Source organism: Ictalurus punctatus, chromosome 25 (assembly GCF_001660625.3).
Source record: "Ictalurus punctatus breed USDA103 chromosome 25, Coco_2.0, whole genome shotgun sequence".
Lineage (NCBI taxonomy): Eukaryota > Metazoa > Chordata > Actinopteri > Siluriformes > Ictaluridae > Ictalurus > Ictalurus punctatus.
Window position 1 is genome coordinate 8,059,180 of NC_030440.2, and position 27,295 is coordinate 8,086,474.

The 27,295-nt window shown below is 40.2% G+C and overlaps 1 protein-coding gene across 2 annotated transcripts; it reads right to left on the reverse strand.

Moving 5' to 3' along the window:
* Positions 1-2,434: 2,434 nt before the first annotated feature.
* On the reverse strand, positions 2,435-27,020 carry pinx1 (PIN2 (TERF1) interacting telomerase inhibitor 1). 2 transcript variants are annotated; one of them, XM_053675793.1, is made up of 7 exons: positions 26,932-27,020; positions 26,481-26,590; positions 25,653-25,745; positions 25,476-25,557; positions 24,983-25,072; positions 19,553-19,635; positions 2,435-4,105 (listed from the first exon to the last, which is right to left on the reverse strand). In XM_053675793.1, exons 1-7 carry the CDS (start codon positions 26,948-26,950, stop codon positions 3,383-3,385), a joined length of 1,200 nt encoding a protein of 399 aa, XP_053531768.1. In that variant the 5' UTR covers positions 26,951-27,020; the 3' UTR covers positions 2,435-3,382. The 2 variants fall into 2 exon arrangements, with proteins under 2 accessions (XP_053531768.1, XP_053531767.1); XM_053675792.1 differs by lacking the exon at positions 26,932-27,020 and adding an exon at positions 26,835-26,877.
* Positions 27,021-27,295: the final 275 nt, after the last annotated feature.

Sequence of the window (27,295 nt, forward strand, 5' to 3'; positions counted from 1 at the left end):
AGTGATATAACAAATATATAATAACAAAATATTTTTGATTCATTTTGCCAATTTATTTTCCACAAAATCTCATATTCAGCTTCTAACCAAGATTCTTTAGTTGGAGTTTCAGTTGTCTTGTATGATTATTTCATACATTATATATTGCATAATATACTAGTCCCTAAAAATTATTCCCCTAGACTTAGGCGAACTTGTCTCAGCAAGTGTCTCACAGATGTTTGTGGGGCAGAATAACATTAACAATGACAGTTTTTTTTTTTTTATGTCAAGTCCAAAGACTATTAGAGTTGAATAACCCGGTAATAAGTGGTTGAGAGTCAACAACATACAGTCATAGCACACAGTCCAGTTGTACCTTCTTTCAACTGTGTTCAAAACGGCAGGTGTTTAACCCCAACTTCAGTGATGCACACACAAAAGAGCTAATATCATTAACCAGGGTTACCAGGTTTCAGCAAAATTTACAGCCCAACTACATCTCAAAAACAACACAAAAGCCCTAAAAATACCCCAGAAAATTTGGGTATGGGAAAAGGAGAAATGTTTTTGTTCTTTTTGTCAGCCTTTGCATGGGAAACAAGGTCACTACGGTCCGCATTAATTTCTGATATACGGACATCGTCCACTCCATAATTTGGATTTCCCACTCCCAAACATAGTAATATATCTTGCAATAGAAATTATTCTGAACACCGTAAACAAATTGCCTGCATTTACAGTTTGCGGAAATGTATTAGATTACATTCGATTACCTGCTAGAAACCAAGTTCTTGGTGGCCATGGAGTATTTTAAACTAGACCAATTTGGCATAAAAATGCAAGCCCACTCAAGAACTGTCCTTTCCTCTGCTACTGGGGCAGCATGATTCGTTCCCCACTAGACCTGTTAGCACTTGTTGCAGTTCCCATTTTTTACCACTAGGTGCAATAATTCCTCTATGGAATCTAGATATCAGATCAAATCAATGAAACATCCCACCATGGCCCTGTGTGTGTGGAGTTTGTATGTTCTCTCCGTGCTGCAGGGGTTTCCTCCGGGTACTCCGGTTTCCTCCCCCAGTCCAAAGACATGCATGGTAGGCTGATTGGCATGTCAAAAGTGTCCATAGTGTATGATTGGGTGTGTGAATGTGTATGTGATCGTGCCCTGTGATGGATTGGCACCCTGTCCAGGGTGTACCCCGCCTTGTGCCTGATGCTTCCTGGGATAGGCTCCAGGTTCCCGGTGACCCTGAAAAGGATAAATGGTATAGAAGATGGATGGATGGATCAATGAAACATCAGCTCATTTCTGTCAAATGGCAGATGACCAGATACTGGTCACTCAAGGGAGTCACTCAGCATTTCATCCATCCATCCATCTTCCATACCATTTAGCCTACACAGGGTTGTGGGGGAGCCTAGAGCCTATGCCAGGGAACTAGGCGCACAAGGCAGGTGACGACCTGGACGGGGTGTCAACCCATCGCAAGGCACAAATTGCACACTCACACACCCATTCACACACTATGGACAATTTGGAAATGCCAATCAGTCTAAAATGCATGTCTTTGGACTGGGGTGTCACGTATCAGGGACGGAACTCTGGACTTCTTTTCCCAGCAGCCACTGCACCATACTACATCATTGTCACATGACCACCTGCACCTGATTTACATTTCGGTTAATCAGCACTATAGTATATATGCCACTGTTTGCACTACTTTCCTTGTCTCACGTTATTGTCTATCTATGCTTTTGTCCACGCTTCCATGTTTAGTTTTTTCCACAGTATTTTTGCCTCATGTTATTGTGTCTTTGTATTTTGTTTGTTTGTTTATTAAATGTTCGAATATCTGTGCTTGCTTCCGAAATCACTTTGTAATGTGACATGGGGGAGGAAACCAGAGTACCCAGAGGAAACCCCTGAAACACAGGAAAACATGCAAACTCCACACACACAGTGCAGAGGCGGGAAATAAAGCCCCTGCGCTGGAGGTGTGAGGCAAACGTGCTAACCACTAAGCCACCTTGCCCCTCCTACCTCAGTATTCCAACAGAATTTCAAATATATGAAGTTTTGAAAGTGTTCTTTATGAGCATCATGATTAACATACAGTATGTTGAACAGTTGATATGGATGAGCTGCCACTGGGATAATCATTAGTTAGTTAGCAAGCAGGTATGGCTTTAGGATCATAAGACATTTTCTTGACCATTTGACAGTAATCAGACTTCAGAGAGGCTTTATAATTATCCTGCACTATATAAGGCAAATAATTTCACATGCTTGCTACACTATCTCAGTGAAAACTCTTCATAACCACAATGAACAATCCAAAATGCAAACATTCTCTACTGAATCATCAATCTATCAAGGAGAACGAAATCATGCTGGTTCGTTTTAAAACGATAAGACTTCAAAATAAATTCCACAGCACAATTTGCAAACTGGTTGACATTTCATTTTATTAGCCCATGTGTAAAATTCATACAATTTAAAATCATAGCACCACAGCATAGCAGAGTTCATCTTATAAGTACCCAGTTGAGTCACTGAGGGACAACCAGGGAATTAATCCTAGACCCAGGACATCCACTGACATGAGAAATAGGCCTATTTCGTCATTGGTGAAATCAGAGATATTAAGCTATTAAGATATTAAGGCCTGGACATTATAAACAGTGGGCCTGTAAATACATAAATATCACTGACCAACATCATTCAAAGAAACTACATTTTTAAAGTCAAATTAAGGAAAGACGATTGAATTCAGCATCACATTTGTGCTGTCCATAGCGGAAAAAATGTCCACTTAAAACACCAGTCTTACATTTTAATTTGACTGCTCATCAGCTTTTCATGGGTGAGGTATGTTTTTTAAACACTTAGGTGTGGGCTACAATCCATCAGAAGCTTCATACATCACACCAGGAAGAGGGAAAGTATGACAGTAAGAAAGAGGATGCAGGACTATTTTAAAAACAAAGAAAACTGAAAATTGATTCAGATCGCTGCACTGATATGACACTCTTCCCATATGCCTATAGACATTCAATAAGACATAGGCAGTGATTTATGATTTAAAAAAAAAAAAAACCTTTAACAGGGGTTGCATTTCTCTTTTGAGAATAACATTTGGGATTACTGAGACATTTAAGGCGACTTGCAATGAGTGACGCTGTTTGTCCACATGGTGTAACTTAATGTTCATATGCAATGATGAAATAAAAATGCGCTAATACATAGATTAATACAATTGATTAGATGTTTTGCTTAGAAATGGGTTTCCATGGTAAGAATCAGAATGAGCTAAAAAATGTTTTTTTAAAAAGCTCAATTGCTGCTGTTACTATTATTGAATTACAGACACACCTCAACCCAATCAAGTATAAATCCCTAATTGTCATTCGTCTTTCTTCTCTTGTGCTTTTTGGATTTCATTTCTACTAGTACTTCTGTCTGCTCTTCCTCTTGTTCTTTCCGCTTCCTCTTTTTTCGCTTTTTATCCAAAACCTCAGTGTCTGTGACGTTATCTGCTTTATCGTCTTCGTTAATTGAATCTGTAGGTGTGTGAGTAGGTGTTTCTTTGTTTTTCCTTTTCTTCTTTTTCTCTGTGGAAAGGGCCAGTATATCCCCAGCGGGGTCGTGTTTTGCTGCTGGGACACAGCACTCCTCCACTCTAGCTTGTCGCTCTTTCTTCTTTTTCTTCTTCTTCTTCGTCTTGCTGTCCGAGTCAGCCTGCTCTACAACAGTAATCTCTTCTGTCACTGGGGCTTCATCAGTTTCTTCCACCCTTTCCTCATCGCCATGTTGGTCACTCTTTCTATTCTTTTTCTTTCTTTTTTTTTCTTTTTCCTCCATGTCGCTGGTGTTGGGAGAGTCCTCTGTGGATTTTGGTGTCGCTGACTGGGATTGCAGGTCACCGTTGGTTTCAGGAATGGGAACAGAGGACTGGTTCTCAGCGCGACCTTTCTTTAATTGTGCCATCCGCTGAGCAAAGTATTCCTGCATGGTCAGAGCACTGGTCACTGTGTTGAGTTCCACCTCGGGGTTTGATGGACCATCCTTGTCATCGCCGTCCTGCTCGTTCTCCTCCTGAGAATCGGTACCGTTGCTCGCCTGTGGAAACAATTCAATAAATCCTCAAGTTAAGCATAAGTTGTGGATGTAGGTGCTCTCCTGGATCTGATGCAAGAATTTCTACCACTTTAACAATAAAGCACATTCTTTATTTATATATACACACATCACATTTCATTTTCAGCCCAACGCACTTCAGATATAAATTATTATTAATAATAGTAATAATAATAATAATAATAATAATAATAATAATAATAAGTAGTAGTATTTACAGTTATTAATGAATTAGCTATAAGAATTACTACAAATATATATATATATATATATATATATATATATATATATATATATATATATATATATATATATATATATATATATATACACACACACTTTTATCAAGATTAAAAACCAAAGACCTTTAAAAATAATTCATTAATAAGCAATTTTAAAAAAACACCTATAAAACTGGTGTCCCTAATGTTCTCTGGAACACTGTTCAAGAGTTTTGGGGTGATGTGTATATACATTCAAAACAAACAAACAAACAAAACACACACACACACACACACACACACACACACACACACACACACACACCTCGCACCGGTTGAGATACGACTTCAGGATTACTAGTGGGCCTGCCTCATCTAAGCGTGCTGATTGGGATCACAGTATTACACTGATGATAACTACAAAAAAAAAAAATACCTGTCACTACCTTTTTTCAACAACAAGTTATAATTCACCCTTCTTGCATTTCCCTCAACTAACAGGAAACTAAACAAAATGTCAGAAATGGGCAACTGGACAAAAGTTATAACCCGCTTCTTTATGCATTCACATTGCAATGGAGATTACACAGGGAAATGACTTGGGCCTGTGTAGCTACACGGACATTAAAACTAGCCCTGCGTCCCAATTGGCCTACTGTCCACAGTCAATAGTATCCGAGATTAGAATTAGTGTGTCCTAAATCGTAGTATATTGAAACAAGTATCCCAAAGGGACCTGTATTGTTTACTATTTCCAGTAGATTTTCTAAGTGTGGATCCGTGGACACTTTTTCAGCTAATATCGCCCACAACTCCTTGCACGGGGGAGGACAAGTTTTGTGACAGTTTGCTTCGCCGAATTCAAGTTCAAGCATTTTCGAGAGTTGTAAATGAAATGTGGAAAAATAAAATCAAATGAAATGAAATTATATAGTATAAATGATATAAGGAATAATGAAGAAAAGCTGAAGTGCAATGAGGAGTTTGTTTACGGTGAGCGTAACTAGACAACGTTTTCTTCTGTTACACGACGTGTTAGTACGTCCCAGTACTTGAATGCTCTTAACACACACTCAAAAGTATGTACTTTTTCGTCACACAAAAAAAAGAAAGGGTACAAGACTTTTAGTACAAAGTAGGCAAACTGGGACGCAGAGTTGGCGTTTGTAGAAACATGCGGTCGTACTAATAGCACAGGGTTAAGCAATATGATGATCCAAGATCTGTTTTTACAGAGAGATCATGAGGACCGTGATACTAACATTTTGTCAGTTGTGCTGAAAACACTCAGACATGGCATCTCATTACAAGCAGATTTAAAACCCAACAAGTGCTATGTTTCATCAGAAGTTAAGACAACGAAGTGTCTATATAGATTTTACAAGATACAAATTTGAACCCTAATGGTTTCTATTAGGCACATAGAAATACCACCATAGACTCGACCACAAACCACACACATCTCAATGTAGAAGCCCTGCTGTTTTCTCGTGCCTGGACTATTCTAATGCACTCTTCTGTGCACGTTTTATTCGGGACGCCTGCGTGTCTTCTGCTAAGGCAGAAGTGAAGTTGAAATTTAAGACAAACTTGCCCATAACCACACATGCACAACACACTACCTTTCACACAGAACACGGGGTTTTGCAGAACTAGAGATGCAGACCGACATGACAGTTAACAACAGGATTAACCTGTCTCACACACGCCTGCATTACCGCTCCCAAAGAACGTACTGCACAATTTAGGGGCGTTAAAAGTTCATTCACTACTAGGACTGGTTTGAAGTTTTAAACTAATCACATGTCATGCTTAGAAAATAAATGAATAAGAATAGTTAGTTCATATTAAAACTTAAACCTTAACTTATAGTCAACAGGGTGACTGTATCTCTGATGAGCATGACATTCTGAGCTGTACCTCAAATATCTATCCCCAACGCAACCCCCGAAATGTTCTGGATATAATCAGTAAACACAAAAGTAAATGACCTCTGTTCACACTATGATCTATTCAAACTATAGGTTGTTACATATACGTGATACCACATGTTGCCAGCACCCTTTAATTACCTAGTAAAACACTATATCAGCTATTTTTTTCTGTATTAGCAAGACATTACTATCCTGAGTTTAAATACGAACGAAAAAGAAAAACCTCACCATGTTAATTCAAGTACAAAACATGAGAAATGAGGAAGAAAATGGGAAACTGGAGAATCTGGTTCCACCTCTGCATTATCTGTGACTCTAATCAAATTTACACTGATAGAACGGTATTTTTCATCTTTGGAATGTGTGTGTGTGTGTATATATATATTTTAATGACTAGTTAGTTTAGACAAAATTAGTTTATTTGAAAATAAAATACCCCAACTTAACAGGATCTGGTTCCCAAGAGATTGCTTTATTTTGTTCTTTAGTCTTTATAATCTTTCTTAAATTAAAAATAATAATTGTACGAGAACATATATCCATCCATCCATTTTCCGTACCACTTATCCTACATATGGTCACGGGGAGCCTGGAGCCTACCCCAGGGAACTTGGGGCACAAGGCAGGGGACACCCAGGACAGGGTGCTAGCCCATCACAGGGCGCTAGCCCATCACAGAGCGCTAGCCCATCACAGAGCACAATCACACACATTCACATACCATGGACAATTTGGAAATCAGCCAACGGTACACATTTTCGGACCGGGAGAGGAAACCAGAGTACCCAGAGGAAACCCTCGAGGCACGGGGAGAACATGCAAACTCCATGAACACAGGGGAGAAGCGGGATTCAAAGCCCCAACCTCGGAGGTGTGAGGCAGACATACGAACTACCAAGTCACTGTGTACCCCTGTACGAGAACAATTTTAGCTAACTTAGTATTTCTTAATGGTATTCTGACATACAGTTTCTAAAGACCAAAATTAAGAAAGGTCACATTTTGAGACAACCCTGAAAACTGTCAGCATTATATTAAAGAAAAAATAAAAACAGCGATCTGGCAGTAGTATAAGCGCCAAACTCTTTTTGTGCAGCACTACAAGCCGCCGAATCACAGCAGGCAACAAAGCGCTAGACACAATGACTATGTTGAAGAGACCACAGGAGTGCGCTTCAGATTAAACTGTATCCAGCCAACGCTTAGTCACTGCAGCACCTCTGCCCCATTCGTCTTCATTTTGCTAATGGGCTGCTCAATGCATAATGATTTGGGGTGAAGAATACCCACTCTGAAGCTTGTGCTAAACAACAGCAGAGCTCTACATTATGTCACAGGCAGCCATGAAAACGGCATTTTTCAAAACTCCCATCAAGGGACCCTGGGGGGCGGGGGGTTGTTTATGTGCTCCAACTGTAAAAAGAGCAACAAACGTAACAAATGGAAACACTTCCTCTCACCTTACAGACTAGCACTCCTACATGGATTGTAGCAGATTAAAGCATATGCACTAATTTCAGTAGACAATACATACTAAGGCATTCATGTGTGGTATTGTATTTATGCTAGCTCAAAACTAGCCTGAACTCATAGCTCATTCTGGATGCACAAAGTTTTCTAGACTAGCCGTGATCTCTACCATCTGGAGAAAAAATAAAAACACATAACGCCATACCCACAGGCTTTCCGTCTAAAGACCGCCTCACGGTGATTTTCTCACTTTTTTCTTTCTTTTAGTTTTCCTTTCTTATGCTTTGTTTTCATTATTTCTCTGCCTTCTCTTAACATTATATGTGTATACTATATCTCTGAGGGAGTATGAATAATTTAAATGAAAAGCTATTACAGATAATGGTTATATGGTATATCATTTAAAGGTACATGCCATTATAGCTTAAATTAAATAAATAAATTAATTAAGAAATAAACTTTGAGGTGAAAATGAGTGCAGCAAGTAATAGCACTCCCACAGACTTCCTCTCTAAAGCCCACCCCATGGTAACGTACGCATGATGCCCATATGTTGTTGACACTGTTGGCCATCGCAACTCTTTCAAATCACCCCGTAATTTGAGCTCTGCCTAAGCAAGGTGTTGGACTGGCTTTTGACATTTAAAGCTGAGGTTATGCCCCTTCGTACTTCCCCGTACACCTTTAAGCCAACTTTTTCACTTTCAAACTTTCATCTCCAGACATATCACCTGTCCCCACGAGATCATAATGTAAAAAGGATCTATGGAAAAACCTGTAATACGGTATTATACAAGTCCCAGACTTAGTGGTTAGCACGTTTGCCTCACTCCTCCAGGTTTGGGGGTTCAAATCCCGCCCCTACCCTGTGTGCACAGAGTTCCCATGTTCTCCCTGTGCTTTGGGGTTTCCTCCAGGTACTCTGGTTTCCTCTGCTAGTCCAAATTTTGCCATTTTCCAAAAAAAACAAAAAACAACTGTCCGTAGTGTGTGAACGGGGTGTGTGAATGTGTGTATGATCGTGGCATGCGATGGGTTGGCACCGCGTCCACGGTGTCCCCCACAGGGTGTTCTTTGGGACATGCTCCAGGCTCCCAGGCGACCCTGTGTAGGATAAGCAGTCATAGACCCTTGAGTCATTTCAGCTTAAAGCTGCTGCTTTATAGTTTTTTCTTAGCAAATATTTAAAAGTAGTCCAAAAGAGAGAAAGTGGAAAACCACAGTTTGAGGTTCATTAAAAGAAAGTTCAAACTTTTTTTTTTTTTCTCCTGAAAAATCTATAATTCCCAGTTTGTGTACAAGAGAAGTGAACAAGTGTGGTGGTGAAGTGATTGGGCTTGGTGAAATGTCTGGGGGCCATTTGAAGAGTGTGAACTGTGAAATTACTCTCGGGAGGAAGAGGAAAAAGGGAGAGAGGCCAGAAGAAGAGGGATGGAGTGAGCAGGGAAATCCTCTTCATCAGAGAGCTGTGTGGGGTTGGGCGTTCGGGCCCGCTTGGGGACCGCCATTAGCCTTATCTCTCTAATGTGGCGAGAGAAGTGCTGCTGGTAGCATTCCTTCAGGGACTTGTGGCATACACATAGATACATACACACACTGGGAGTCCGGCACAAACAAACAAAAGCAGAAACACAGAGGCATTGCTGACATACAGACAGTGTAAGCCCACCATACATGACTGTGCTTAAGTCTCTAAGAGGTCCCAGCTGACAAAGAAACAACTACAAGGGGGAAAAAAGCCATCTGCTTCTCCTTTTTAATCTCCCTCCACTCCGTCTCGTCCTTTCTCTCCGTTTCTCCTCCCTTTCCCTCTTCTTGACGCTCCTTTTGGCAACAGGGAGGCCCCAGGAAGAGGATGCGTTCTCTAGACTGTGTGCAGCACTCAGATAAGGCCCCAGTAGTGCGAGCCACTAGCTCTTTCCTGCTCACCGCTCCCCAAGCACATGCTGCTCTGAGGAGGAGGAGGAGGAGCAGGCAGGCCCAAGAGAGAAGCAAAGGGATCTGGGACAGACATGGGGCTGAGATCTGTTTAAGGCCTCACAAAATCTAACTTTATAAAATTTCATAAAATAAAAATGGAGCTTGCCACGGATGCTGACACACAGCAGCAGAGAGACCCAGGCGACAAAGCAGAATGCTATTATGTTGAAAAGTAACTGACTGTTTTCTTTCTCCCTTTTTTTTTTTTTACAATACCATCTAAATTCAGTATTACAGTGCTCTAATTTGCTGCTGAAAACGGCAACAAAAATCACCCACTCCGTGCTATGTCACAGTCTCCCTAATTTATAAACGAGAACCAATATCCCTCGCTGCATAAAGACTATGCTAGTTTAGCATTGCAAATGCTGTGTCAGCAATGAGAACTTCTAGTGTCCAGGGACTAAAGACTGCATATGGTGGCGAACTACTGCAAAGATACAGTGCTATATTTAAGAGAGGGGGTATCGCCAAGTCAAGAGAAGTCTTCATATTTTAGATTAGACTGCATGCATGTTGCAAGGTGTTTCTTCAAAACACCTTCAAAATGTTTTGAAAAAATAAAAGAAATAAACAAGTATATTCTAAGCATCGATGTGATGAGAGAATATGAATTTTTTATTTATTTTTTTTTTTTACGCATAATACTAGCTCTATTAAATTAAACATTAAAGGCCACGGTAATTGGTAAGGTGGCATTTTGAAAGGATGAATGTGTTTGGCCATATTCTTGAGATCTTTTCTCAAATCCAAAAAATGGACTTTTTAACTCATCTGTGTCACTCTGTTTGTACAGGCTTTTTACTTCCCCGAGCTGGTATGTTCACTCAATCAGGAGCTTTATAGGGAGTAAATATAGGAGCATTTATGTCCTCTGAGAGTTGCACTAGGTGTACGCCAAATAAACCTGAAACTGGCCCATAATGGGCATAAGCCAATAGATACTATCAGCGCAATATTGGGAAGGAGGCTGATTGTGTGAGCATGCTCTCATTGTCCTGCCAGTATTATAAATTTGGTGGTGGTCTGGGTGTATGGATCGGCCCCAGATTACCCAGACTACCCTCCCTGATGAGGAGGGAGAGGCTGGCGCGCCATCCTTCATACCACTCATGTGGGTGGACAGCAAAACAGGTGGCGCCCACGCAATACAGAGCTTCGCCCGGCTTAATTGGGACCTTAACACCTCATATTACAAGATACTAAATGACCCTGAAATGATAATTTGGAACGCACCAACTGACTCCTTTATCCGACTCCTGTATTTATCCTATATACATTTTCGCCACAGAGGAAAATGGCATGTGACTGACGTTCATAGAAATACGTGGTATGAAAAGCTTACCTACGTCGTAATTTCACACCCTTTCATAAGGATGTGAAAAAATTAAAAATTCAAATGACACAAGAGAATAACCTTGGACAAGCTCACTAGGGTGCCATGAAACAATTGTGAGAATAATGAATGGAAAGCGATTTCATTTGACATTATACGACAGAGGAATGACAACAGAGGAACGAGATTCCCAACGCGGGGCTCAGCTACAGCCTCCTCACGGCTGAAAAACAAAAATAGCAAAGATTTGATCTCACACAACCTGGAATTAAAACACTTAAAACAGACTTGGCTGAACATATTTAGCACCTAATTAAACTCAATAGGCTGAAATCTTTAGCACCCAATTAAGCCAAAGAGGTTCAAATAAATAAAGTAATAAAAAGGGAGCAAAACAAGACAAAAGAGCTTAAAGCTAAAGCTGCGTCTCCTGAGGCCTGGATTAACTTCCCACCAGAAACAAATGACCACAACACTCTGCATAGGGCATCATCACTAAATTCTGCTTGCTTTACATTGTAAAGTGCTTGCCTTTTCCATGCCCCCCAAGGAGCTGGTGTGTCAGCCCCAAGATGGAGGAGGTGCTGTTTTACTCTCCACGCTGCTGTGATTTATTCGATTAAAAAAGGGCAGTGATTAAACATGAGCCAGGGCCTCCGGAACAGCAGCAGCTCGGAGGAGTGGCAGGCAGTTAGCTTCCTCCGCTGTGCTGTAATCACCCTGCCAGGGCAGTCCTGCCCAGGCATGCAGCTACCGCACCACACGGCTATTCCTGTTACCGCGTACTGCCTTTTGTTTCCCTCCACAGCAGCACTAATCTGTACGTGTCAACAGATTGGCACAGCCAGACAGCCACAGAATGAGCCGTCGGTGGAGGAGGAGGGGGTTTCAGGGGCATGGAGAGGAGGGAAAGCGAGGACAGGACAGTTGTCAGTTTGGCTTGTTTCTCTATTATTCCATGGTGGCAGAAACAGAGCCCTGTCAACAGTCACGAGGGAGGCCACACTTTTGTTTAAGGCAATTAGATGTTATCGGATATGAATTAACGCTCCCTGACTTCAAACAAAACACAGTGTTTGAGGTTAAGCGGTCAGACAGCTATAGCTGAATGTGCCGACTCACATGGTTGTGCACGTTTACCTTAGTGTCTTCTCATCAGCGCACAATAAGGCCACGTGGCACATAACTGAACGGGCATCTGTTTCTGCTAAACCTATCTTTTGATACTGGCATTAAATACATTGTTTAATTTACATATAAAACACTATATACAGGGGGGAAAAGTAGCATTTATTCTCCTAATTCCTGAAAAAAAAACTAATTATAAATGAGTCAAATAAGAAAGCAGTAAACTGAAAATTAAGCTACCAGCACTTTCACTTTTTATATTGTTCAGTGTTTATGAGCAACTGAGCAAAACTTCAGGAATCACTGCCAAGGAGAACAAATCTCTTGAACAAATTTCAAGCAAAGAGATGACAAATGGTCCATAATTTTGCTCTCTTTTACCAAATGGTCAATGAACACTGTGTTGAGGGTGTCAGGAGCTGGGAGAAAGAAATCTGTGTGTGGGGAAATGGTAATAAATAAAAAGTATCAAATCCATCAAAATTTTAAAATTATGCCGGCATGACATCAGATATTTAAGTAATATCTGAATTATTTGATATTTTATGGCTGCACAAAAATCTTTGCAACCTCATTTGTTTCTCAATGCAATTTGATTCGAGAAACGTTAATGTTAATTCTGCAGCGTCACTGTTCTCCTGTGATTCACTGCAACCAATCCAGTGGCCGTAGACCAGGTACCACGTGACCTCACGCACACTCCTGAAAGCGAGGCAAGTCTACAGAAGACAAAGAGGAGAAACGTCGTGGAACAGATGCGAATGGAGTTTTAAATTGATCCAAATGCCCGCTCATACTGAGAAGGAATAAATTTATCCTAAAAATATTAAATATTATGTACTCAATTTTAATTACTAAACAAAATGTGTGAAAAGGTGAATGGGCCGAGTGAGTCATGGCGGCACGTGCCAGCGACACATTAAGCAAAGAGCACGTTTAGAGAGACTGTTTTTCAGAAAAGAAACATTCCAACAATTATTTAAGTTGCTTATATTTCTGGTTTCTTTTAACACTGGGAGGACATGCTGTATTCTTAACATGTTAATATACCTAAATTCTGATTTAAAAAAAGAAGCAGTACAAATTTGATCAAAGAATCATAAGTGAGAATCGTACACTCAATTCTACACCAAAAAACACAACCCCGTCAAGATTCCCATTTCATCAAAAATCAGGCAGTTCTAGGAAATTTTCTACACAGCTTTGTGATGGGGCTTTGGTGATGGGAGCAGCATGGGTTTAAAGTTTAGCCTCATCAGCAAACACTCAGTAGAAATCCCTCTAGCATCCTGTGATGCTGCTGCTCCTCATCGCTTTGCCACATCTGCCAAGCGGCCATACTGACGCGATCGCTCCTCATTTGGGGATGCAGCTGCATCAGGGGAATGGACGAGTGAGTTGTTGGACAATTCTTCAAGAAGACGGGCGTGGGTGGACCATGAGGGGATACAGGTGCCACCCGCTGGTCCTGCTGCTTTGTGTCAGCATTGGTGTGGGAGTGAGAGAGGTCGCCAAGGGTTACGCAAACCCCTGGAAACAAGCTCAATGGAGATATCAAACTGACTCAAAAGAAAGCCAGTGGGAAGGCCAGGTACAGCCAAACATGAAGAAGTCCTACATTTAAATGAAGCACATCAAGCTGTATTAGAGGTAATGGTTTAGAGTATATCAAGAATACAAAAATAAATGTATAAATAAATAAGAGTCTCAATGAATCAGCATCAGCTAACCCAGTGTTAATACACATCCTCCCCAATGTAATGGGGGAAAAATCTTAAACACGGCTTAGGCACGCAAACAGTGCACCTGTACATCAGCTTTTACCTGGATACCAGCAACAGGTGGCCAAACACACAATTTGAAATAAACAAAGAGACATCAACAGGCTAAATAACTCGCACCACTAACTTAATCCAAACATGGTCTCACTATTGTAGATGTGATAGCAAGTGTGCAAATCTTTTTTTCTTAATTATTATTATTATTATTGTTATTATAATAAGCACCCTCAATAAATGTTCAAGAAATTAAATATTTGACCAGTTTTCTTAAAAATCAACAAGCCTTCACACTAAGTTACCTTATAAGCCAGACAACTATTTTATATACACAAATAAAGTGACAAAAAAATTCTGCAAACAGATGAAATTGCAGGGGAGAAGAAAAAAAGAAGCCAAAAGTGTAGGCCTCGGTGATCCAGCTTTGACGCACGCAGCAGTGGTAAAAAATGACTAAGTTTGGTTGATGTATGAAGCAGGCGGGAGTCCATTTATCAGCAGGCCCTCAGCGGTCGCCCGCTAGGGTCCCTCAAGTCACAGGCCGCAACGCTCTCCTTTTGACTGATTAATTAGCCAATCACAGGACATTTTTCACCAGCGGCAGTAGGGTTTTATTTCAGCTAATGCTGGGGCTTGGCTAACCGCACCACGTTCAAGCAAACTCGGCTCTTTCTTTCAGGCCTGCTGGAGTGGAGGGGGTGCGAGAGGGCTGCGAGATAAATCAAACCCACTCCTACATCCCTACACCCCATGCTGCAGCCTAACTAAACCCCCCAAGGGGGAGGGAGAGAGAGGGAGAGAGAGAGACTTGAAGAGAATCGAAGAAAGAAACATGGTTAAAAAGATTGAAAATGGAAAGAGTAACTGCTACTGCTCCCTGCTCATTCACACCGCCTTTATCTGTAACTCAATGTTTATTCCCATAAACATCCTCACAAACAATGACTGTTTCAAAAACCATCAACTTGCTTCGCTTCAAATATACAGACCATTCATCATTGCCAAGTGTCTTACCGAGATGAGCAGAGACCCCTAGTGTGAAATGTTGAAATCCCTGTGCTGTGCAATAGCAAAATGTATTCTCCACCATAAAAAAAAATAAGAGGGGGGGGGGGGGGGGGGGGATGCTGTTCAACTCCCTCCAAACACCCCCACCCCCAAAAAATGTCAAAAATAAAAACCATCAAAATCCCTAAAGCTAAGCTCAACACTTTACTGGCCACAAGCTTTCCGTTAATATCCGCAAAAAAAGCACAAACTTTTGAAAGGTGTGAAAGAAATTTTTTACAGTGTCACATCTTTAAAATTTATTCCAAAATTAGTCTGTTTGAAGAAGTGGTAGGTAATCTCACAAATTTGCCAATTTTTTTGGTTTGAAAATCAAAGAATGATGCAAACTATATGTGTCCTCATGAACGGATTTACAGAGAATATCAGCAAAAAAAAAAGTCAAAGTACTTTTCCGAGGTAAAGCAGGTAAAAGAAAGGTAAAAGTAAGGTAAAAGTACTTTTCTGAGGTAAAGCAAGTAAAAGAAAGGTAAAAGAAAGGTAAAAGTACTTTTCCGAGGTGAAGTAACTGTGAGGTAAAGTAAGTGTCACTTTACCCCGGGACACATTTTTGGGTAAACAAAGTGTGAGAAGTAACCTACAGATTAATCCATATGGGTCCATAGTTAAAAGCTCTATTCAAAGATCCAGAGGTTTCCTTTATTGTGGCATTGCAGCCACAGAGAGAATTTTTAGTCGGATCTTCTACGTTTGATCAAAACTGACTTTTCTTTTACAGCACATAGTTTAATTTGGCGATTATGAAAATAAAAATGTCTGTATATAACTATATAAGTTGATAAAGCTTATTTTTTCTACCAGATAGGTGCAAAATTAGTAATAATATACATTTTCCCCCTTATGTAAGATGTAACATGCCCACTGTAACTTGGATGGGCTACAACAGCAGAAAACCACATCAGTTTCCACTCCTGGCAGCCAAGAACAGTAATCTGAGGCTCTAGTGGACACAGGCTCACCTATACATTGCCTAGCTTTTTAAAAAAAAAAAAAAAAAAAAAAATTAAATACATTTTAAATGGTCCAGTTTTAGTGAGCCTGTGCCAACTGTAGCCACTGTACGCATTACGCTGCTGCCACTTGACTGGCTGATTGGATAACTGCATGAATGAGCAGGTGTCTCTATTAAAGTGGCCTTTCTGGAAGGCTGGTGATTCCACTGCTATGAGTAAATAAGAAAATATACAATAAAACATTTCATAAAATATTTTCCTTCTGTAACCTGACACATTTTCAAGTGAGAGAGCCGAGTGTCTTTATGTGATGATTACAGGGAGTAAAGATAAGAAAGCGTGAACGATAATGATGATGCTGTGATATGACATTGGTTAATATTATATTCCCTCCTCCAGTCCATGCACAATGAACTCAAAAACTGAAGATCAGAGAAAAACAAGATAGCGATGGGTTTTGCATTAGGAGAATACTTGAAGACATTTTTTACGACTAAAGATATGTACCTGTGTAGTAGATAGGGATAAATTCATACGTTTAAATGGATATATTTCTGTAAAGCTGCTTTGGGACAATGTTCATCGTTAAAAGTGTTCTACAAATAAGACTGAATTGAATTGAATAGTATACAGGTTCACTAAGAAACTGTCAGAAAATAATCAAGGTTGAAAAATACCTCTGAAAAAACTGTTCGATGATGCATGCTAATAAATACAAAATAAATGATTTAAAAATGAAAAGGAGAAAAATAATGAAATCATTTGATTGAATTTAAAAACGTAATACAAAATTTTTACCGTGAAATCAGCTGCATCCAAAGTAACTGTTAATGTATATAACTTTAAAAAATTTATTTTATAAATATACCGTAATCTCTCAGAGAAGTGTGTTGTGACAGTGATAGTATAACATCTTCATATTGATCAGCCATATTGTGCACAATGATCCAACAAGGTAAAAAAACGTCAGGTTTGATTTCGGCTTGTCCTTAAAAATTAATGCTCATGATAGAGATGCCCGCTGTGGTTCAAGTTGTACTCAGGAAGCATGATTAGGAGAATCCAAAAGGCTACATGACCTGCTACTTCTTCTGAAATCATGAGGAAATGCCCTTATGCATCATTAAAGTCAATACTGACGTGACACAGAAGCAATGTACGGGACCCTTGAGGTACACGCTGCTCCTTTCCCCACAGGCTCAGCGAAGTACGGTAAAGGGGTATCCGGTGAGCAGGGGTGTGCTGGGACAGCCTTTTGTGAGTGCGTACGTGTGCGTGGTATGTGTGTTTGTCAGGGAGCATTGTGAAACGAGATAAGGACCTGGCAGGAAGTTGAATGAAGAAGGAAAACCCCTGGTGCAAGAGGTGGGACAAATCGCTGCCAAGACCAGGACCAAGCGATCCCACAGTCAGCTCACAGTCCCATCAACTTCACCAAGAATGGAAAGAAGTCCTCAGCTCTAGGACCGCTTTGGCATCGGAGGTTCGACAAGAGGCATAAACATGACGGTATACGTGTTATCAGCGAAACGTGACATCAGAGAAGATGGACTGGCCAAAAATATGACTCACGACCTCAAGAAGTTTTTCCCGCTCAACAAAACGTCACTACTAGCTGTGAAGTTAGTCATAAAAATGATAGAGTTCCTGTGTACAGTAGCCACTGTATAAAAACATCCTTGTGTGTCCTGAATGCATCTAGTACTTTGTGCGTTTACACATGAATGCGTGCACACACACACACACCCACACACACCCACCCACACACACACACACACACACACACACACACACACACACACTACTTCCTCAACAGGCCTAACTGGTCGCTCTTTTCCCGGGCTTGTGACCAGCCCTTGCAGCAAAGTCTCATGGGATGCCATTGTGCCCATGTTCAGATTGGTTTTCGATCTGGTCAATGAAGTCCCTCCTGACCAGCACAATAGCAAACCAGAACAAAACGATTGCTGGGGGAAAAAATAACACACTGCCAACATCTCCAATTTTGGGCAAAGCAGGAACGCTGGCCATTGTGTGTCACCTGCTGGGTGAGGAGAAGGAATTATTCATGCACAAAGGACTATCAGATGTGCTTCGGTGAAAAATCCACAGCCTTTTCTTATGACGAAGTAGGACTGAGCCAGATGACGATATAATATTGATATGAAGAAATTATGGCACATTATGCGTTCCTGAGCTACTGTGGATATGGTGATATCTTTTTCTTTCCTTTTTTTTAAATAAAGAAAATTACAAACTGACCGGAAGCAGCTGATGTGGTGTTTTCAGCTAATCTTTAAAATTGTAAAATTTGTTTTCTATCCTTTTCAGTATTAAATGTTTATTTTTTATAACTAAAAATGCTCTCGTAAATATAAGAAAAAATTATAAACAGTATATAAAGTATCATTGAACTTTTGCATTCTTGAAAAATGCATCATTACTGTACTGCTGGCAGTTTGTGAGCAAACCTGTATATTGCAATACATACATGGTAGAAATGCCTTTGAGCATCGCGATATGATATGATATGATATTTTTGTCATATCACCCTCCCCTTTAATGAAAATTAATGAAGGAAATGGAAATAACCTAATGTAAACATGCATATCCAAAGAATTGACGTAATATACAACAAGCTAAAAAAGATTACCCAATTTTACTGCCATATGTTTGGGCAATGTTTTATATTTTTCCTCTGCAAATCATAAAAAAAGACGAGGTCACAGGTCAACCTGAGAGATCAATAGTTGTATTCTTTTTTTCTTTTTTTTTCTTTCAACTGCCAACTGTAGGAGCTGTATATTAAAAGCCAAATGAAGAAATAAACTAAGAATTAAAAACCACAAGGAAAAATATTCACACCATTATTAAAAGGTTCATGCTAAAACTAAAGGGTAAACATGCTGACATGTTCATAATACGTAATCAGGTCATACATCATCCTCTACAGAAGGACCTCTACTGGTTACGTGCAAAAGCAGCAACAACACACCAAGTTAACTCGGAAAGTCTTTGTAAGCCCCGAAACAACTTAATCCTCCCAACTTCAAACTAACAACCCAGGGATTTATAAGGAGTTCTTAGAAAAGATTTTTTTTGTTCATTTCATCACTTCCTGTGCCCTGTAGGACAGCCGCTAACATGTTCTCGGTGATGGTGCTCAGTCACATGCTGACTGCAGTAGTGTACCTGATGTGACCGTGCTGGAGGAGGTGGAACAGAGAGTGGGGATGTTAATCCGTTAATGGGATTTCTGCACTTTCCCCTGAACTGTACGCCATGACATGGCTAATAATCTGCTCATGGCCTGCCTCAAGCAACTCATCACCCAGAGCAGGTCAGCTGTGCTTACGGGGACACTAAATTGGAGTGAACAGGTATCAGGAATATTGCCCAACAATCATTCATGCTTGAGGTTGTGACCAAAAGTTTGACTTTTACATCTCTCAAATCACTGTTTCCACAGGAGAAACGTTTAGGGCTGGGACTCTTGCTAGATGCAACATACATAAAAGCTTATTTTCTGATAAATGAATCAATGAGACATGATTATCTTACCTCATCCTGATTTCTCATCTGTTTGGCTCTTTTACCGAAGATGCAAGCGAGGTCTGTTTCACTGCGACTGGACAGATCCTTCCCTATGAGGAAAAGGTTGAAAAAGAATTGATATTTGTGGAATGCTGATGTTATAATTTTACAATAGTATCTGTAGGTCATCACGCTTTTTTAATGCTTTTATCCATTGCTAATTTTAAATACGGGGCTTTGCTTTCATTGCGCTTTGATGCAACCCGACTGATTAGCTTTCGTGAAAAAGCATCCTGAGGTGGGCATGGAAAACACTGGTGGCAGCTGAGGCAGAACAAAACAACCTCTTCTACTTAAAAGTCTTTTGTTTATCATAGACATCATGAGCTTTCTGCAACATAAAAAGAAAACGTCTCTGTCTGGACGCTGTTGACAAATGAGTATTTTTTTAAAGGAGGTTCGACTGTGTAAATTATTGATTTAAATGGATAAGGGTCGCGGGACAGTTTTGAACTCCTGCCGAGAGGAAAGGTTTTAAAGGCAAAAGAGGGCGAGCTACGTGGTCACAGAGGATGGAACGGACGAAGAAAAACAAACGGTGCTTGGGCGGCCCCCGCCTCACGCCTCCCGCTATCCAGCAGCTCAAAGGCTCCAGGAGAGTGCAGGCGCCCGTCTCGGCCTGCAGGCCTGTTCGTCCAGCTGCATCCTCTTCCTTAAAGCAGCTCCTGATAAGACTGCGTTATTTATTGCTCTAAGCGCTTTTGCTCTCTGCCTTTCAAAGGCGAGACCTTGCCTCCCTGTAACCAAGTTATCCTGTAAGCAAGCTAAAGAAAATGTCCAAGCTCAAACAAATCAAATAAAGCCCAAAAATGAACTCTTTACATTTTCCACTGACCTCCATTAACACACCAAAGCCCACACTGACTAGTGTGTTGGTAATCAACGTCCTATGATGCTATGATGTGGGCACAGTTGAGTTGGTGGTGAGTGCCGAGCCAGATTAGCAAATCGCACCTTTTAGGATGGACTCGCTAATCTGACAACCAACAATCTAATTGCGTGCCTCAAAAGACACCAAGATATTATCTGGGCTTCGCTCTCACATATCAAAGAAAAGACTTTCTGAAACACAAATCCTTTCTTTTGCACATGTGGTGCATTCTTGAACTGACAGAAAACGATCGTTGTAAAACGAGGGGCGTTTCTTTAACTGAAAGAGCAGTCAACATAAATAACATTTGCCACATATGATGAACACTTACTAAGCCCTTTGAGGGGGATAAAGAAAAAAGAAAAACATGAAATCAGGCCAATTATTTGGCTAACAGTCCAAAACTGGTTTATTCATCTACTCTGTAATGGATTGGCCTACTCAGTCACATGGATGATAAAGTGCTGTAGTTCAGCGTGCATCAAAAACTCCCAGATCTCTTGATAAATGGACGGCCAATTAAATCTGGGTTACTGGTTTACACTGCTAGTGCCTTTGGTGAGCAGTGGAGATGCCAGTGCCTTTCCCCAGAGCTGGAATACATCACCTGCAAGAGATCCAAATGGAGCAGGGTATGACAAACCTGATGAAGGTTGCTTGCAATAATCACCTGCTTCTTATTCTTAACATTTAGCGATTAGATACATTTTTTTTAGGGATGCTCCGATCGAGCAGCCGCCAATCGGTAGAATTCTATGACTCAATCAGTAGTCTCTAAATTTGAACCGATCGCAATTTGATGACGTAAAACATGCGAGGACATAAAACACATGATGAGGTTAAGCTTTAGTGCTGCAGTCATGTCATCATCATTGTGGGATTATTACGAGGTCTCAAGAAACAATGAAAAATTCGCCATTTGCCGTCTATTTTTAAAGGCCTATTAAAATGTTCATTAGAAAATGAATATTTGTTGGGCATATTTATTTGATTCTCAATTAAAACAATAACCTACAACATTACTGTAAATAATATAACCATGGCAACATCTGTGGTATTACTTTATCTGGAAGAACAAAAAGGTTAACAGTGACGGTCAACAGACAGCTTACACATCACTTATATAAAGCTTGAACGATCGGGACCGGCTGATTGTGATGACAAGAAATCGGTAATCAGTATCAGCTGCAAAAATCCTGATTGGAGCATCCCCACATTAATTTTCACATCATGACTCAAACTCAGCTCTGACTGCCATCTGTACATTGCTCTGGGTTTACTCAGGATGGTGGGGGAAGAGCTTAATGCTCCCCCTGCTTTATGTTCCTATTTCTACCAAACAAAAACATGTCTACACATTGCAGAAGAGCACTAAGCCTCAGCAACTATAGCATCGCATAAGCACCTGCTGAATACTGCCTGCCTACATATGTAACAGGTTTATCTCTGCTAAATCCCTGACCTGACAATACCCAACACACTGCAAACAAAACCGTGCCTGGAGACTTGGACATTATCCTCGTGCCCATCAAAAGAGTGAAATCCGATGACAAAGTAACGTTGCTCAAGGATATGATTGCTTTAACGCTTAAAGCAGTGGACACTAACTCAAAAAAAAAAATAAATAAATAATAAAATAGCGCTATTAGCCAGTCAGTTCAATTTAAATGTTAGAAATTGATTGCTAGGGAACCACATTCGCATCGATGGTAACCAGGACGCAAAAAGCTGAAGTTCTGGTTCTGTTATGTAGTTTTAATCCCAACAGCAGGAAGAGGTGTGACATCATGTCATGAGAGACGGGGGCAACGAAGGCAACAGAAAAATGATCGCACCCAAATCCAATAACAAGGAATGCATTTGAAACCTGAGCATTAGCTCTTTAAGGGGGGTAAACGTCCTCAACGTGCATCAGTTATGCGTTGAAAAACAGACCCATTACTTTGTTTATTAAACTTACCGATGCGCTTTAACCTTCAAAAACGCACTGAACGTGTACTGCGAGAAAAGTTTCCACTCCATGACCACGAACAGTTAAGATGCCCAGAGTTCAGCGAGTTTGTCCCAAGCCTGAAGCTCAGAAATAAGGTTTGCCTAAGGACATGTACTCTTATAAGTGATCTACCTTTGAGAACATCCACTCTCATCCTGTCTGTAAGGACAACAGACATCTGTCTCAAGGCTAAATAAAGTGCCTGAAATCACGACGACGGCAGCATGCTCCCAGGCTCGCTGTTATCTGTGACGCTCATTAGGCACTGATTGAGGCCATTTTGAGCCGCAAATGCATCAGCCAGTGCTCTTCACAGGAAACAGGAAGTCGTGCTTTTCAGCTATGAGCAACGGTGACTTGTGGGTGATAAAAGATGAGAGACCTTTCATCCACATTCCTGGCATTTTTCAAAAACATCAAGCTGAGAGGGGGGATTTTGGTTTCTCATCAAAAACATAAGCATGATCACTGACAAGGTCAGTCTTTTCTGGTTACAGACCCTTGGAGGCTCTGAACGTTACGGATTCAACGTCAGATTCATGCAGTCAAAAATAAGCAAAGATTTAGAGCTTTGCAAGTGAAGCTGGTGAAGTCGGGAAAGTCCTGGCACGGTCCAAAGCTAATTGCGCAGGTGGGTTTAGGTCCCTCCCTGGTTAAGTTGACCTCAGTGTCCCGGCAGGCTGATCTACTGCAGCACTGACCCATGAGCACTGCTGCTACTCCTGCCAAAGGCAGCAAGGGATAAATGAGGTTAACATCTGAGGAACATGCTAATAAATATACAGGCATTTATTGCACAAACAAGTAAAGTGTAAGCATGAGCCTAGTCAAGGTTTAGAGTATCTATGAACACAGATAAGTTGATTAATAACATACAGTACAACATATATGACCATAAACTAACAGTATGTGTGTGGCAGCATGTGAAAACCTTTTGAACATTTTCTTCTATATCACTCTGGGAAAACAGGTTTCTCCGAACCTCAAATATGTTTCCCTATTGCATGTATCTCAACCAGAAGTTCCAATACCACTGAGAAATCCACCGACCTCTTAGAACATTTGTAACACAATCCACTAATGAAAAAACAACATTATTGCCAAGAATTACAATTCATCAATGGGGAAGTGAGTGATTATCACCTCATCCACATCAGTATGTCTCACTGTCTGCGGGAAAAGTCATTCATCATGAGCTTCGTCGTCGTCTCTTCACTCTCTGTCCTCATCAACATCGATGGTTAAATAACCACTAAATCATTCAGTCAGGTCTCTTGCCTATATTTCTTGTTAACAGGTCATTTAGACCACTTTCATCTGTACAGAATGTGGAAGCGCTGATTTCAAACTGAACTTATTACACTTATGTCCATTTCGCAATGCCACGCAGCCGTCAAGCAACTTCATCAAGTGACGTTCACTGGGTCAGGTAATCGCGCTGCCAGATTTGAGACATCTTTAAGAACACTGATTGAATTTAACAATGATCAACTGACTTGATGCCAAGGCAAGGTTAGAAAGTAGACTAAAACATTTCCACATACAATGTGTTCCAAAAGTCTTCATACTCAGGGGAAATGAACACTTTATCAAAATGTCTTCCAAAATGTTTCATACTTAGTTTATATTTTTTTTTCTTCCTTTTTCATTTATATTTATTAATGTTTCATACTCAGTTTATATGATATATATATGTATTTTTCCAGATAGCCTTTGAGAACACGTTTGAGAAAAGAAGACCGTACTGAAATCATTCTAATGGCTGGATCGGGAAGCTGTCGCCAGGTTGCGATGGACTTTAACAGGAAACACGGCAAGCACATCACACACACACGACACTGTTGCCAAACCGTGAGCTAAAGTCGGGAGAGATGACTCTGTGTGTTTACAAAGAAATGACATCATGTAAAGAATGTTTTGCTAGAAAGTGTTCATTTCCCCGATATACAGAGTCTTCTGAGACACCCTGTAGTTTATGTAAAATGCATACTAAAATATACTATTGACAAAAAATAATAATAATTTTGCTCAAAGATTTTATTTTTGGTCCGTTATTCAGAATTCACCCACAGCGACATCTGGCTGGATTTCTCAGGGCACTATACATATGCGCAAAAGTCAGGAAAGCTAGAACCCTGATTTAACCCTGTGTTGTTTGTGTATTAAACAATCCCATTTTAACATCTATTTTAAACTCAATTTTTAAATTTCTCATGATTGCAGAGTGTAGTTAAGATATTTAGAAAACGTGATCGCAACTAAAATGGTTTTTGTTTCCTTTTAACAGTAACAGAACAGTAATGCCTGTCATTTTCACCAAATATTTCACCTTTGTTACTCTCAGCTCAAATGACCCTGAACATCATCTGTATAATAGAAACAGAATTCTTAAAAAGGCTTCAGTTTCATCATAAACTGAATCAAACATGTACAGCTTCATTTGTATTATTACGCATGCTGGACTTTCAGTCAGGTCATTTTGAGCTGAACAGATCATGAGAGTTCGCTCATGCAGCACAGACTCGGGTGTTACCTTTGGTGAACTTCATGTAATGGACCCTTTTTTTTGACGTCTTGGATTTCTCCTCCAAGCTGAAACCTTGTGTCTGTTCTGGGGACGGCTCTGCACACACACAGCAGAATTGAAGAATAAACTGCGATCAACATCAAATCTTGACGGTCACAGGAAATAAATGCACTGTTCATTGCACTGTCCAGCTCTGAAACTCTTAAAGCAGACAGAAATCGCATGGTATTAAAAGAGGGTTTATTAACTAAATCAGTCCAGAAGTTACGCAGGAGTGTAGTAACAGCAAACTGCCGTTTGACAGTTGAGCTTGTCCGCTGTGTCCTGTCATACAATAGCACCATCAAGTGGTATTTAAAAAGAAAAAGGAAAACTGTGTGGTAAATGTTAAACATTGTTAATCATAAAGCCTTGATTATTCATTTATTTTAACTGCCATTAAGCACTAGATTCAGACCAACCCTTAATACATTACAACAAATTAGCAAGCATGTGTTACCTTCAGTGCTGTTCTGCACATGGCAGTTGTTCAGTTCGGCAAGAAGCTGATTAAAATCGTCCTGATGAGCGATCCAGTTATCCTGCACAATCACAAGAATTATAATGATTCAGTAGTTCAAATGATTAAATAAAGTAATAGAATGAAAAGTTACAGAAGATCAGTGCAAGCTCTCACCTCGTGGTTGATTGAGGTGCCTAAACCCAAGCTGTTGTTCTTCACTTTAACCTTGATATGCTCTGTAGCACCCTGCTCACTTTTGCCAAGACCCTAAGAGTGAGTGAGTGAGTGAGTAAGTATATATATATGAGTTCATGAAAAGTACAGTACATTTTCATGGTACAGTCAGTATTGTTATTTTTGTCATAAAGTTCAGCAATATTTTACTTTGAGTGTTTTGTTTTCGTTCAGTATCAATTTTCAAAACTTAATTGGTTTATCCGCAGGTACCGCCTGACTTAGTTATCGGTAAAATCTGTCGACCTCTAAACCGTAATGCTTTCTTAAGCGTTTATTTAATAAAATTTACATTTTTTTAATAAAATGTATGTTTTATTACTTGCACTACAGCAGCTATAAACAGTCATTCCCTCACCATCCTCTGGTACAAATACTATTACAAACCATTAGCTAAGCATTAAAACCATTACCAGTCATTAATGGTATCCACTAGATATAACATGCTACGAACAGAAGGCAACAGATTATCAGTAGAGACCCACAAAGACCATTACAGTTTATTAAAACCAATGCAATTCCCAGTAGAACCATTAAAACCATTACAAATTCTATGAGAGTTTGTAACCCCCCCCCCCCCCCCCCCCCCAAGCATGGAGGATCAGAACAACGTCTCCAACATTGTAAATATATGGGCTTGCAAAATCGAAGTGCGCATGCCTAGCTAATCTAACACCCTGCCTAGCTAATCAGAACACTGACACTACAGTCAGAGCTGCTGTTATAGGAAATTAATCACCTGAATGAAAAACTCAACAGCTTAATTACCTTCCCTTTAGACCAGCCCATTCGTTCCAGCATCTTCTGGCCGAACTTGGAGTCATCACTGCTCCACGTGCTGTTCCTCGGGTCCACAGACCACTTCTGCTTTCGACGAGCTGAACAAGTCAAGAGGACAAGAAACCAGTGTCAGTTTCATCACTACGGAGTGTGATAGCACGACTTTTATTACAGTTTATTCTAAAGTCAGTTTCCATTTAATCTCCATGTCCCGCTATTAAACAATCCCTGATTCAGAAGAAGGATGTGAGGAAAGCAGAATTTGAGAGCAAAGATACCACCGGTTAGCATACATGCTAACACATTGGCAGAATATTAGAAAAAGGAAAACTCGGGGATTACATATAAGGTCACAAATGCCGCTGTACATCATACACACATTCCCTACAAATATAATTTAAAATAATAACAATACATGTACAATAAACTATGAACTCACGCTCAGCAAGCATGGACATCTCGGGGTCCTGTTACACATGGGCCGAATCCGAGAGGCTGTCTTTCGTGTGCCTGATTGGAAGTTTTTTTGTTTGTTTGTTTTGGGAAGGTTTTGCTTGTGTTTCTATATAGTATTTCTGCAATTACAGAAATATGTTTTTTAATATGTTGTTTACAAAATACGTGTTTTTGTATAATTTAGACAGGCTTATTAGAGTTTTTAAATTATTGCCAGCTTTTCAACGCTAGATGGCGGAAAAGTATCATTTTACTACATTACATGTCTCGTGTATTTCAGGGTCACAATTTAGGGTATCCGTCCATTTTCCATACCACTTATCTTGTAACTAAAGCCAAAAAGGATG